The sequence below is a fragment of the Gadus chalcogrammus genome, chromosome 5 (assembly GCF_026213295.1).
Source record: "Gadus chalcogrammus isolate NIFS_2021 chromosome 5, NIFS_Gcha_1.0, whole genome shotgun sequence".
NCBI lineage: Eukaryota > Metazoa > Chordata > Actinopteri > Gadiformes > Gadidae > Gadus > Gadus chalcogrammus.
Genome location: NC_079416.1, coordinates 2,341,867 through 2,357,201, shown reverse-complemented (window position 1 = coordinate 2,357,201; position 15,335 = coordinate 2,341,867). Strand labels below are relative to the sequence as shown.

General features: G+C 44.0%; 1 protein-coding gene across 2 annotated transcripts in view; it reads right to left on the bottom strand.

Annotated features, from left to right (window-relative positions):
• Positions 1-15,335, bottom strand: part of LOC130383112 (phospholipid-transporting ATPase VD-like) — a 57,583-nt gene that overhangs the window by 25,477 nt on the left and 16,771 nt on the right. For both annotated transcript variants that reach the window (XM_056591163.1, XM_056591164.1), the window contains 4 exons: positions 14,268-14,462; positions 13,479-13,683; positions 10,236-10,321; positions 9,851-9,957 (listed from right to left, as the gene is read on the bottom strand). In XM_056591163.1, the coding sequence (XP_056447138.1) occupies positions 9,851-9,957; positions 10,236-10,321; positions 13,479-13,683; positions 14,268-14,462 (593 nt within the window). The remainder of the gene's footprint in view (positions 1-9,850; positions 9,958-10,235; positions 10,322-13,478; positions 13,684-14,267; positions 14,463-15,335) is intronic.

The following is a 15,335-nucleotide window of genomic DNA, read 5'->3' as shown; positions in this document are numbered from 1 at the left end:
CTTATACAAACAAACTCAGGACTCTAACCCTTATACACCTCTTCTCATATTCAGTGATTATTGGTCTCAAACCCTTATCCTTTCTCTCTGGTATCAGATCATGTATTTTTCTGGTAAAAATAGAAAATAAAGGGAAAGTTAAAAAGGCATTTTAGTAAAATAAAGGCCAAGTATTTAAGATTTAGCAGAAAGCTAAAGCAAACATAAAAGTCTTCAATCTTGTTTTAAAGGTGCTCAGAGTTGGGGCAAGTCTTAAATCCTCAGGGAGTTTATTCCAGCTATTTGTTGCATAGTAACTAAATCCTGCTTTCCCATGTTTCGTGTTTACTCTGGGGATAATTAACAGATTGGTCTCAGAAGATCTTAGTGTTCTAGAAGGCCTATGTAGTGGAAGCATATCAGTTAAATATTTTGGGCCTAAACCATGTAGGAATTTATAGGTTAGCAACATGATTTTAAAATCAATTCTCTGACCTACAGGAAGCCAATGTAACGATTTAAGAATTGGTGTAATATGTTCACATTTTTTGGTCTTTGTTAAAACTCTGGCAGCAGCATTCTGAACAAGCTGAAGCTTCCTTAGAGTTTGTTTTGGGAGACCTGTAAGGAGACAATTGCAGTAGTCAAGCTTACTAGTGATAAAGGCATGTACAAGTTTTTGTAAGTCTTCGGTGGACATGAGCCCTCTAAGTCTTGCTACATTTTTAAGGTGATAATATGCAGATTTTGTAACTGATTTTATGTGACTTTTGAAATGCAAATCAGAATCCATGATAACCCCTAGATTTCTGGCTTTGATTGAGGTTTTCAGGGACAGAGAGTGAAGGTGTTGGGTTACTTTAAGCCTTTCTGTTTTAGCACCAAATACAATTATCTCTGTTTTATCCTCATTTAGCTGAAGGAAATTTCGGCACATCCAGTCTCTCACTTGCTCAATGCACTGGCACAGCAGATCTATGGGCCGATAGTCATTTGGTGATAGGGATACATAGATTTGCGTGTCATCAGCATAGCAATGATGGTCAATATTGTTATTTTGCATGATTTGCCCTAGTGGGAGCATGTAGATGTTGAATAAAGAGGGTCCTAAGATCGAACCTTGTGGGACTCCACACATCACGTTGGTTGATTCTGATACAAAGTCGCCAATGGAAACAAAGTAGTTCCTATTTTGTAGGTAGGATCTGAACCAATTTAAGACTGTGCCTGAAAGCCCCACCCAGTTTTCTAACCTGTCAAAAAGTATTGTATGGTCTACAGTATCGAATGCAGCACTGAGGTCTAGTAGCATTAGTATTGAGGTTTTGCCAGAGTGTGTTAAGACGGATGTCGTTTACAACTTTAATGAGGGCGGTCTCAGTGCTGTGCAGGGGTCGAAATCGTGATTGTAATGTGACATAAACAACCAGTTGATGCCAGGAAGTGTTTAAGTTGCTGGAGGACAACTTTCTCAAGGATTTTACTTATGAAGGGTAGATTTGATATTGGTCTGTAGTTGTTAATAATAGAGGTATCTAGGCTTTGCTTTTTTAAAAGGGGTTTAATAACTGCAGTTTTCAGGGCTTTTGGGAAGTTGCCTGACTGGAGAGAGTTGTTAACTATCTGCAATATGTCTATTGCTAGGCAGTCAAAAACATTCTTAAAGACGTTGGTAGGTAAAGAATCAAGGCAACAGGTGGATGGCTTTAGTTGTGTTACAGTTTTAGAGTCTATAACATTAAAGCATGCCATCCCTGCCACGTTACTTTTGCCTGAACAGGGTGGTAGTCCAACATTTTTGTTTGAAGTGGAGATATTGATGGCGTGTCTGATGCCTTCAATTTTATCAGTATAAAAAGCTGCAAACTCATTGCATTTCTGCGTGGAATGGAGATCAGGTGGAATTTATGTTGGGGGGTTGGTCAGTCTGTCAACAGTTGCAAATAGGGTTTTTGCATTATTGGTTTTAATGATATTCGATAAAAATGTTTCTCTAGCACTTTTTAAGTCTAAATTGTAGGCACGGAGGCTCTCTTTGTAGATATCATGGTGAATATGAAGTTTTGTTCTACGCCAGATGCGTTCAACCTTCCTGCATTCTTTTTTCTGTGCTGTTACAGAAGCAGCTTTTCTCCAGGGTGCCTTTTGCTTTCCAGAAATCGTTCTAACCTTATAAGGTGCAATGACATCCATGACTTTCAAAATTTTCAAATTAAAGTTTTCTACAAGATCATCAGCAGAACATGGGTTGAGAGGTGGTAGTAAGGAGATGGCCTTTCTAAAAAGTACGTAAGATTCTTCATTGATATACCGTTTTTTTACAGTATTAGATTTTGTCTGTATGTCGGGGATAAAAGATATATTAAAGAAAACACAAAAGTGGTCAGACAAGGAAGGATCAGTCACAGAGAGATCAGAAACATTGAGGCCCTTTGTGATAACCAGGTCTAGAGTGTGCCCCTTACAATGAGTAGTCTCTTTCACATGTTGAGACAGTTCAAATGTGTCCAAAATGGTAAAAAGTTTTTTTGCACACTTTTCATTCAAATCATCAGTATGAAAATTGAAGTCACCAGTTATAATTAGACAGTCAAAGTCTGTGGAGATGCTAGACAATAATTCTGTGAAGTCATCGAAAAAATTTGCAGAGTATGTGGGTGGCCTGTAAATAATTAATAGGAGAACTCTGGGGGAGCATTTCAATACAAAAAAGGTATTAGAATGATGGAAAATCACCAACTAACATCTGTTTCCCCTGAAAAACATTTTTAAATATAACAGCAACCCCTCCACCTCTTTTTCCAGATCTACATGCATCAAAAAAGTTATAGTTGGGAAGAGCTGTCTCTATCAGAACGGTTGCACTGTTATTTTGTTCCAGCCATGTTTCAGTTAAAAACATAAAATCCAGTTTAGAGGTGGTAATAAAATCATTAACTAAAAATGATTTGTTATTAAGAGACCTAACATTAATGCCGCGTTTCCACTGCAGGGTGCGGAACGGATCGGATCGCAAAGGTGCGGTAGGGAGGGGGTGGTATAGCCCAGCTCAGTTCCGAGGTTGCGTTTCCACTGCCGACAGTACCCTTTGTGGTAGGCCGGATGTCGATCTCCGCGGCAGCTATGTAAAACATCGTAAACAACGTCTTCCTCCCCAAGAATGCAGACGAACGTCTCCATCTCCTTCTTCGCCCAAGCAAGCGTTTTAAGCAACATGTTAATTGTAAAGAATAATACCTCGAGGCTACTGTTTGTTCGTTTTTATCCCGCGTCGCCCGGAAGTGACGATTCTGTCGACCAATCAACGGAGGGGGGGGTGTAGCTAGAATTTCCCGGGACCCTTTCAGGCGTCTCGTGTCGTTTTCGGTACCCCAACGGAGGAGTCCCGAGAACGGGGCCGGAACGGGTACGGCAAAGTCCGGGTCACGCCCACTTTTGGCGGTGGAAACGCGACCCGACCCGCACCTTTGCGATCCGATCCGTTCCGCACCCTGCAGTGGAAACGCGCCATAAGTAGACCCATCCTGATGGTGTTGTTGATAGGCTTCAAGGTTGTTTTTGGTTTGGAGGCAATATGTATGAGATTTGTGAGGTTAGCAGTGTGTCGAAGTTTCCCTTTGTTTACTCTCTTAGTGTTACAGCAAGAATGCAAAAGTTGCCATGTTTTGACATAGGCAACCTTGGGTTCAGCAGATTATGCAAAACGTCCTTTATAATTTGTCTACGGCTGAACCATTTTTTGTCTCAGTAATACTCAGGACTACTATTAGTACAGGGGGGGGGGGGGCTGGGGCTCCCTCCGCTTGGGTGTCATCAGCCTGTGTCCATGACGTGGCGATGCTATCATTGACACAGATGCAAGTTTGATGCCAACATATTCCAGTTTCTTAAATTCAGCTGGAAAACCGAAAAGGGAGGAGACAGTGGAGCTGGAGTTGTGGCTATGGGAGAGATGAGGCTGGAGGTCATCGTCGATGGGGGAGTGCAGAGGAGGGGGGTGGCCGTTCCTCGCCAAGCCAGCATCAGCGATGGGGGAAGGCACTGTGTCCATGGTGTCGAGCAGGCTGTTGTCTCTCTTCAAGGTCTTTGGTCTATCTGCTATCTGTGTGGCAGATAGTGGCAGAGTAGATGTGTCGGGGAGGCTGTACAGGGTATCTGCAGGTTTCAGCAAGTCAAATTTAAGACTTTTTAAGACCTTTTTAATACCACCTTGAATGAAATTTAAGACCTTAAACCCGGGATGCTGGGAGGGATCCCGCTGTATTACAACCCAAGCATAGCATGTGTGTCACTCAATGAGACTCATTCAAGTTTACTTTCTGTCTGTTTATTGAACATAAAGTGATACTCCAGGGCTCCAGACTAACTTTTTCCTTGGGTGCACTGGTGCGCCTACATTTTTAATTTGGGTATTTATGGTGCACCCAAGTTGTGAGTTGTTGAGAGGGGGGGGGGGGGGGGGGGGGACAGCGTCTGGGCCCCCGGGCAGTCGATATTTACGCCACTGATAATATTTTCACCATTAAATAAATGCCTTCAGTAAGACCTGGGGGGTATACCACGAACCTCGTTGAACATGCCCAGGCTTTCTTGGGAAAACCTGGCTCGACAGAGCCGCAACTCGCAATCACAGTTAAATGGTACCACGACGCTCACTTTAGATTAAATTAGTTGAACCAGGTTTTCCGCTTTAGGTTCAATGTGCGTTCACATAGAAGGGGCGTTTCTCGCGTCATTTGACTCACCCTTATGCAAAATAAATCGCGCAAGAGCGGTGTATTTCATCCAAGGCGAGCAATGTATTATTATGAACTCCTACGAGGAATTCAAAGTTCAAATCACAGCCAAGGGGAACACGATTTCCCATAATATGGCTAGGGTGGCGTGCTGGCAAAAATAGCCGACCGTGTTAATTCGTCCGTGAAAAGATTCTGCATATTGTCTAAAAAATATTATGCATCATCATCCCTTTTACCCCCATATATGTGGGGCCCCATGAATTGCGAGCCCAAGTACCGGGAATGCACTTGATCTCTGACCCAATATCGGACGTGCACGCAAAGTTGCTTGCTTTTAGTGGCGTGGTTCAACGTCTCAAACGTCAAAACAAAATCAGCCTTGTTGACGCTGCAGATTAGCTCGTTTCGGATGAAAGGCGCTAGTCCGAAGCGAGTTATATACGCCGTTTTGTCCCTTCCAGCAGTAAAGGTGCTCGCGATTTGAGAGTCAGGGAACATCAAACCGAAGAGATCTCCTATCCCCTCATTCGAGTTGTAGGACTGGTGCTTGACCACTGTGTTTAGAATCCACAACACCTCCGCTTTCAGTGTTGGTGTCGAACCAAATGCTACCCTCAGGTCAGTGCTAGCAGCGCGGACCGTCTGCGGCGGTGGTGCCGGGGCAGAGATGCAAAACGTAGAAATGGCTGGGGTCTGTGTGTGGCTCCTGGCAGAGGTTTTATGTTTTTGGCTCTACATATGGCTGACGACAGCCTTAATCCCCATGGTGCCGAGCTTGAATGTAGGCTACTTTTGCATGGAATGCATCTGGCCTGTTCTGGGTTGCAACGGACGCTAGCCAACCTCGGAAACGGACGTCTTCCAGCCAACTGACGTTGAACTTGCATTTACCCATTGTTGCAGACTAGCTAGCAAGCGCGCAGACATCCGTTTATATATGCAGCTAGCAAGAAAGTAGCCTCTCTACATCTCCTTCCCGAAAAGTCCCGCGAGAAAAATAAAAAATTAAATAGCCCTGCCCCGACAAATTTAAGACCTCCGAGTTATAAATTTAAGACCAGCATATGACATTTTTGACGAATTTAAGACTTTTTAAGGCCTTAAATTTAGAAAAATGAATTTAAGACTTTTTAAGACTTTTAAGACCTCCGCGGACACCCTGCTGTAGTCTCGCTTCTTCTCAACCTGTGCTCTGATTGTGGCCTGTGCGTCAGACCATGGAGATTTGTGGGAAAGCGAGAAGAGAAGATTGTCCCTTAACAGTTTTGAGCCTAACCTGTTTGGGTGTAGGCCATCTGCTCTGAAAAGATATTTGCGCCCCCAGAACAAGTTGAAATTGTCAATAAAGCCCCTTCCTCTTTCATTGCAGACTCTGGAAAGCCATGTATTCAGTGCAAGTAGACGACTGAATCTGTTTATTCCCCTGTCAACTGCTGGTATGGGTCCACTGATGAATGACTTAATGTGTATTTTGTCCAGTGTATCCAACAGATCAGCGTAATCCCTCTTCAGAAGTTCTGACTGTTCTCTTTGAATATCATTAATTCCTGCATGCACAATAATCTGTGAGATTTTGGGGTTTTCCAATATGATTGTGGCTAGTTTCTGGTTGATATCACTAACCATCACATCTGGGAAGTAGCATGTTTTGATCTTCTTACCGGTTATATCCTTGATGGTTGAGTCTCCTATAATCAGAGTGTCTGGTTCATCTGCTTTCTGTGAGATGGGCCCTTGTTGGCTTGAGGTGGCGGTGGTAGACGCATGCGCAGCTCGCCTCCGTGGCGACTGGTTCTTGTTCCATCTCTGACCGCACCGTCCGTCCGGACACATTTCGGGGCTCAGGGGTGCACAGGTGGCCGACGCATGCACAGCTCGCCTCTCTGGCGACGGGTTCATAGTCGGTCTCTGTCCCTACTGTTTGTCCGGACGCATCTCGGGGCTCAAGGGTGCATGGGTGGCAGGCGCGTTCGTTGGCTTTTGAAGTGGCAGGAACCGGTTCTTCAGCGGCAGGGTTAACTTCAGTGACGGGCTAATCCGGCTGATACATGCAACTTTAGTTTTGGGTAGCTTAGCATTTGCCGTTGAGTGAACTTGTTGATTCACTTGTTGATTCACTTTGGTATGTTGTTTTGGCTTAGCGCCGACTCTGTGCCAGTGAGATGCAGCTGGAACTGTCTCTCTCTTGTCCAGCTTCGGGAAGGATACAGTGTAGCCTTGTTGTGTATTTGTCTGAGTTAGCTCAGCAAATTCACCCATCGGCACTGTATCCTGGAGAAGTCCTTTGCATTTTTCTAATGCTGCTAGTCTCGTTTCAAATAAAGCCACTGTCTGTCGCAGTTTGGTGCAGTCTGTGCATTTCCCAGTCTCCGTGCCCGAGATATCCGAGTACAGAGGCATGTGGGCGATAGGAAAGTCCAAGGCTTTTGCTGCGGTCTGATCCGGGAGTCATAAAAAGCCAAAATGTATTGTTGAATCGAGCAATGGAGGATCATGAAATAGAATAAAATAAAGTAGATCTGAACTATGAATTAAGTAGTTTTTTCCAATGCCTAGCGGAGCTTCAGGAAACATGACCTCTCTCTCTGCTGCCTCTTATCTTATCTTATCTGCGTGCCTTTTAGAACAGATACCTGACCTTAAAAAATGCACTATTCTGCTGAGTTAATTATCTTAGCCCCTCCTTTTGAACGCAACTTTCAAATTACTAAACAAAAAATTACATTGTGAGAAAAGTGGATTCTGAAGATAAAACCCCATAGGCTCCCATTCATTCTGGACTGGCCTGCGAGCGCCCCGCGTGGACAGAGATTATTACTGCAACCAGTCCAGAAAACCGGAACTAACCAGCGAGTGCCCATTCTCCTCATATTAGACATTCTCTGACTGTGCAGCGCCGTATGACGAATGTATTAAATATGCAAATTTGATCGGACCTGACTGGAAAGTATTACCCGACACAGTGGTGGGTGAAGTGACACAATTCACCCGCCACCATACAAATCCACCCGCAAATGGCGTGTGGCAGGTGTTAATTTCCATCCCTGGTACCACCTCATAAAATATTTATACATACTACCATTATGACGATGTTATGAAATATTACAAAATACAGTAGCGTAGGCATGCCATATTCAGCTACGCACATCTCACGCAGGAGGTCAACTATTTCTTAAAACATTATTTACTGATAACTTTTGTCATCTGTACAAGGGCTAGCACTGGAACAAACTCCATGACACAACTCTCATACAACGCAAATGACCACAACTCGACCAACAATTTAAAGTGAAATAAATGGATATCGGATGTTTAAACAGATATAACCTTGATTCAAAACCACATAGGCTTTGCTTTCAATATATATATCTATAACATGGCTACCAAGAGCAGATTCTGCAGTATATCCATGGCAAATGTCAAAAATAAAATAAAGAAAAAAAATATATTTATAAAAAAGATTATTGGATGCATTGGTTTGAAGTAGAGCCTTACCGATATAGAATTTTTAAGGCCGATACCGATACGAATATTTTGTGATTTAAAAATCCGATCTGACAGCAAAACTGGACACGGTAGTCATGAATTAAGTCATGCTTATCGACTTTAGAGAATTGATGGGGATGTTCTTTTAATTGTTATTCAAGCAATGTATGTCTCGTGACAGTTGCCAACTTACCATGAACACACTTGCACACATGAACAACACCGATGATCTCCGTCGATCTCCGTCATTCACTCTGCCTAACTCTGGCTGAATCAGCGGGTTTGGACGTTAGAGCACCCTCTGGTGGACAAACTTTTTTTCTTTTTTTTATATTAATTTATCGGCCATTATAAATGCCGATACCGAATAGTTTGAAAAATGCCTAATATCGGCTGATAATATCGGCCTGCCGATATATCGGTCGGGCTCTAGTTTGAAGTCTGCCTATCCAAACCGAGGCCTCTATCCAACGCAAGGCGGGGCTTGGGGTACACACATAATTTCTCAAAAAGTCAATTTTGCCATGGACTGTTTGACTGTATACTTTATATATGCCACATAGGGAAGACTGATCCTTCTCAAAACATATGTGTCATGTGCAGGCCTGCCCTAACCTGCCATTGGGCCCTGGGGCTGAGGTTTGTTGACGGGGGGGGGGGGGGGGGGGGGGAAGGAAGGTTTGTTGACGGGGGGGGGGGTCTTTGTAAGCCCCAAACAAAAAAATCACATTGTCTTGGGCCTTCGCCGATCTGGGGGCCTATCATGGGCCAGTATAAAATATAAATAAAAAATATATATATATTTTTTTTTTACTGCAGCTCATGATAGGCCCCCCGATCGGCGTAGGCCCTGGGGCTTCAGCCCAGGCAAGCCCGTGCATTAAGGCGGCCTTGGTCATGTGCCCTTGGCAATTCAAACGTCTGTGTAGTGTAGTCGTACAGCGTCAGCCACATGGCCGTGAGAGCGCTGGTTCCATTCTGCCTTGACCAAACTGATTACCAGACATGGCATGAAATCAAACAATGTTTACTATGAAGTATTCACTAGGCCTTTGTCACCATACTTGCCATACAGTAGGACCTTGTCATGGTTGCTTGCAACTATATTTTGAACTTGTATTTATAGCCACGTTTAAACTGTGTAAAAGACTGTGTTAATTAACCAATTTAATTTATGCATACAACTATTGTGTGCTTTTTTTTTTGATTTCGCAGTGGAATATGTCCTAGACTCAATATCTCATAAAGGAATTACCACGACAGATATCCAGCTTGATTTTTTTTTCCGAACTAGTTTCAGAGCAACCAGTACGCACCTGCTTGGGTTTCAGTTGAGAAACTAATCAGACAAGTAAAAGCTTTCTTTTCTGCAAAACAGCTTAAAGTATGCGTCCAGATCTAAATCTACAACCCTCAACCAACCAATGAGCAAAACCCCCATTGCATTCACGATGTATATCGCACTCAAACAAACTGAAACAAGCTAGGTGAATAAGGCCCAATGAGTTCAAGCCTATTAGACTTCTTCCTTTATCCCTATAGTGTGAACACTACATAGTACACTACTTAGAGAACAAGTAGAAGTAGTAAATAAAACCCATTATGCCTCATGGGATAGCATTGAATAGGGCACTGATCAGGCTCACCAGCGTAGACGACGAGGCCGACAACGGTCTGCGTGTTGCGGACGGTACAGCTCCGCAGCAGAAGGTTGTCGTTGTGGAGACCAACGCGGACCTTACTGGAGTGCTCCCTGCCCATGGAGGAGGAGGGTCAGGACAGGAGAAAATTTACATAACACAATAAAACCTTGAAGAACTAATGTACCATTTGGAAGTTTAGGTAGTGTTTGTACGTTGGGCATATGTTCGGATACTACCTATATTGATTATTAGTTTTCCCTGAAGAAATTCTACATCACACACACACATTGAAATTTAAATACTTAAAAAAAAGTGTTTCAATACCGTAGCAAAAAGGTTATAAATGATCAATACACCTATACACGTTAGGACTTGAGTTAATACATACATGTAACCTCGAAACCGGCCCAGGTCATTATTAGGATTTTCACATTCAATACGACAATAGAAGCTCTCTGGAGTCAGCTCCGATCCCTGCGACACACACACACACACACACACACACACACACACACACACACACACACACACACACACACACACACACACACACACACACACACACACACACACACACACACACACACACACACACACACAGTAAACAAGGATGCAGGTCACAAACAGAGCCAAAGCCACGTAACTTGAGCATTTGCATCAGAAACGTATGGCCACAAATCATTGATACGGAAATACCAATTATAAACTCCCCAAATAAAGGAAAGAGGAAATTAAGAATTTTGTTGCCAAGTAAATTAACACATCTTGAATAGTAATAAAACCATTTCAAATGGTTAATTGTTTTTAATAGTTAATAAATATTTAAATGATTAATTATCAGAAATACAGAAACACAGAACAGAAATATCTGATTTATTTCAAATTATGTTATTAAGGGTTAACAAGGTATGCATAAGGCATCAGAGAGCAATGTTCAATGAAATCCATAACCGGGCTCCAGAGTGAGCCTAATTTGGGCGCACATGCGCCTAGAATTCGGGGTAGTGCTACTGAAAATGTATCTGGTATAATTTTAATTTTTTTTACAGAGCAGTCTATTCATAATATTGCATTGACCACGGAAGAGGCAGTGAATGAAGTATTGATTAGACAGCGATTTATTAGATACCTAATAAAGCGTTGGAACACGCAAGACCGGTAACCATAGCAACGCAGGTAAACAAACCCGCGAAGCCCAATCCAGGGGCCTGTACTATGGCGCGTTTCCACTGCAGGGTGCGGAACGGATCGGATCGCAAAGGTGCGGATCGGGTCGCGTTTCCACCGCCAAAAGTGGGCGTGACCCGGACTTAGCCGTACCCGTTTTGGCCAGTTTTGGCCTCGTTTTCAGGACTCCTCCGTTGGGTACTGAAAACGAGACGAGACGCCTGAAAGGGTCCCGGGAAATTCTAGCTACACACCCCCTCCGTTGATTGGTCGACAGAATCATCACTTCCGGGTGACGCAGGGATAAAAACAAACAAACAGTAGCCTCGAGGTATTATTCTTTACAATTAACATGTCGCGTAAAACGCTTGCTTGGACGAACAAGGAGGTGGTGACGTTCGTCTGCAATCTTGGGGAGGAAGATATGGCGACACATTAGTGCCATAATTCACTAATGTGATAAAAGATGCATTCGGGCGTATTAGATTATTCCACACGCGTAGATATTGACTGCGAGCGCGCAAATGATCTCTGCGCGCGCAAAACAGCCTCTTGCGCGCGCAAATTACCTCAGCGCGCGCAAAACAGCCTCTCGCGCGCGCAAATTACCTCAGCGTGCGCAAAACCTCTCGCGAAAGATGTTTTTACGCTCTCGCTCGAATTACATTTTGGCACTATGGGGGAGGGAACCAAGGCAGGGCGGGCTTTCCTAGGATTGGCCGTTTCTGAAGCGCGATATTTGATTGACAGCCCTCCTCAGCCCTCCTCTCATTCAATTCTGAATTGTACAGTAAATGGCTGAAACGATAGTTACGTATTGTAACTCCAGATTCTATGAGTATAGGCGCAGCCTTTTAAGTGTCGGCCTCATTGTCCTTTACATAGCTGAAGAAAAGCTGTTTATTGGGAGCAGAACGTCCGCCGGCGCCCGACTATATCTGCGAAATGCGTACGTCGTTGAGGCACGCCGCACGCGGACGTAATTGAGGCCCACGCTGTTGGTGGTCGGGGATTACAAATTTTTCAGTGCTACGGCTCACGCCTAGGGATAACCCAATAGCGATAGCCTTAAAAGGCTGCGCCTATACTAGGGCTTTGACTTTTGGCCAAAAATCATATTCAAAGTTCGTAGACGTCCATTATGTCGCCGCCGGTCCAGAGATGTGTCAGGTGTGCGCGAGAGACATAACGGACACTTTTGTTACTGCCATGTATACAGTAGGGGATCACATTTTAGGAACAGATCTATTCCGCATAGAAATCTATGCGGATCAGATGTGCCATGTAAACGCGGCTAGTGTTGCGCAGTGTGTCTGTGTTTCAAGTTCGAAGGTGGCCCCGCACGTTCAACGTACATTAACCTATAGTCAAGTGCCGTGTTGTCCATTATCCCTTATATAACCGCTATGTCAGTGACACAATAAGGCCTAGGCATATACAAATTCATATTACAGCTGTGAGAATTGTTAAGAAAAATCACCTCCATAGTCGGAAAAAGAAATCATAGGCTAGATTCACCTGAAATTATTCAAATGGATGCTTACAACTTACCACATTGAATAATATTTTTATATTTATTTTTGACTTGGCCCCATGTTCGTAGGAGCAAACATGGGGCCCCACATATATGGGGGTAAAAGGGATGATGATACATAATATTTTTTAGACAATATGCAGAATCTTATCGCTTACGAATTAACCCGGTCGGCTATTTTTTGCCAGCACGCCACCCTAGCCATATTATGGGCAACCGCGTCCCCCCTGATTGCGAGTTGCGGCTCTGTCGAGCCAGATTTTCCCAAGAAAGCCTGGGTATGTTCAGCGAGGTTCGTGGTATGCCCCCCAGGTCTTACTGAAGGCATTTATTTAATGGTCAAAATATTATTATCAGTGGCGTAAATATCGACGGTGCAACCGGTGCAGCTGCCCGGGGGCCCAGACGCTGTCACCCCCCCCCGTCAACAACTCAGCGCAAGGCAGGCACGGTCCAACGCCCCCCCCCTCTCAACAACTCACAACTTGGGTGCACCATAAATACGTGCTGGTGCACCCAAATTAAAAATTTAGGTGCACCAGTGCACCCAAGGAAAAAGTTAGTCTGGAGCCCTGCATAACATTGGACAAGTCATTTCAGTTTATTGATTTCCTTTTATTCCTTCAACATGATTTAAACTGCAGGAATATATTGACTCTACTGGCTAAGTAATCAAGCGGGTAACCATTGATAGAGGACATATTGACCATCAATACATTGTCTGCAGATGGTATTCAAAGCATATCTGAGCATGATGACAGACAATTATATCGGAGAATATTGGGAGATGAGGGATATGTTCGCAGAGGGAGTCCCAGTGAAGAGTATGTAGACAAAGATTATCAAACGCTTTATGATGAACTGTGGAGTGATACCAGTGGAACTAACACTGGTATGGTATGGTAACACGCTGCTCCAGATGCACCCTACCTGCAGGGGCAGGTCTGAGACTACCCGTCTCTGTTTGAGGTTGGTCTCCCCGTCGAGGTTGGCCGTCTCGATGTAACAGATGCCTCGCGGGTCCGACGAGTACAGCAGCAACACATCGGCTGGAATGATCTCGTTGCAGGACAGGCGAATAAAGTCTCCCACCCGGACATCCTGCCAGTGTTGGTCAATGTAGGCTTTCTGCTTACTATGCCAAGAATACAGAGAAGAGCCGCATCAGTCCAACGATATGTGGAGGTAAAGCACATCACGTCATTGTATTTACCTGAACACATGAGGACATCCAACGTGGCATTTTTGAGGGCTAAGAGAGGGATTGGCCTCTTTTAGGTTAGACCGGTCAAACATTGAGGATCACAACCTCTAAACGCAATCTTTGTGTAGTGCTCAGCAATAAAAAAAAAAACATAATTAGTGCAGCATATTTATAAATGAAAAATAATGAAAAAAAAAAACACGTTTAATGAATTCCTTTATTTGTCAGGATTTATAAAAAACGTATTCTTAACCGAAAATGCGGGATGGACTTATATATGTTTCAGTGTGGTTCTGATTCTTGCCTTTGGACTGGACAGCCCCTTTGGGGGCTGTCCAGTCCAAAGGACGCTAACATATTCCTTATCTAGTTCTATAAATTGAGTCATGTAGATTTTTTTTCAAAGGACGCTAACATATTCTTTATCTAGTTCTATAAATTGAGTCATGTAGATTTTTTTTCCTTTTATAAATGAAAATAAAACATCAACCAGTCTATCAGTCGTCCTCCATCACCTGCAGTAGACGCGCACCAGGCTGTGGTTGACAGTCTTGTCAAACAGGTAGCGCCGGTAGTCCTCCAGAGCGTCTTTGAAGGCGATGGCAATGAGGACCACCAGCAGAGGCACCATGGTGATCTCCTTTTGGAAGGCCTCCACTGCCGGCACCCAGTTCAGCAGCACCAGAAACAGGAAGTACAGGTTTGCCACCCTGCATAGGAGAAGAACAATTGATTCATTGAAGGTAACATATCCTTCTTGAGTTTCAATGTACAAAAGCAAAGAATCGAAGGTGTAATGTACAGGGTTAAGGTAAGACATTCTGTCACATAGACGCTCACTTTAAACTAAAGCTAGCTGGTAATTGCAAACCCTGCATGCCTGACCTCTTTAGTAGAATAAAGAGATTCAGCGGAGCCGTCGCATTTACAACAGAATGAAACCCAATAAACCGCCAATGTGTGCAGGGTCCGGGAGGGTAAATTGGGGTTCTAGCTCAAGCTGGCAATTTACTTCGGGAATCATGCTTGAGTAAGGTACAGGGGAACTCTGCCTAGTGTGAGTGCGAGTGCACTCACACTAGACCATCTGGCCGTGGCCGTTGGCCGTCGCAACTGTGGCCTGGCCATGGTAGGCTCTTGTACATACGTCATCCCATCGTAAGTAACACGTCATCACCAAGCGTCCGCTGCATGGACCATAATAAAGTCTGCCGCCAGTCAGACTTTTAACAACAATGGACAACAACACAGAAAACACAGTTCACACTTTGCTGAGTCTGTTGCTTATTTGGAGCCGTTCTCAGATAGAGACCACTCTCACTGCTGACAAGCGTAAACATCGCTTGACGCCATGTTTACCGTTTAATGGGAAAGATAGCTCGTCGCCTTTATTATGTCCATGGTCGTCGCATGGACTATACGTCATCCAGCTCAGGTTGCGTAGCCGTGATATGAAAATCTATAAAAAGTCAAACACTAAGGGTGCACTCACACTAGGCCATCTGGCCCTGGCCGTCTGCCGTTTTCACACCTAACTGTGCTCAAATGGCCCAATTGTTCTCTGGCCTGCACACACGCCATCT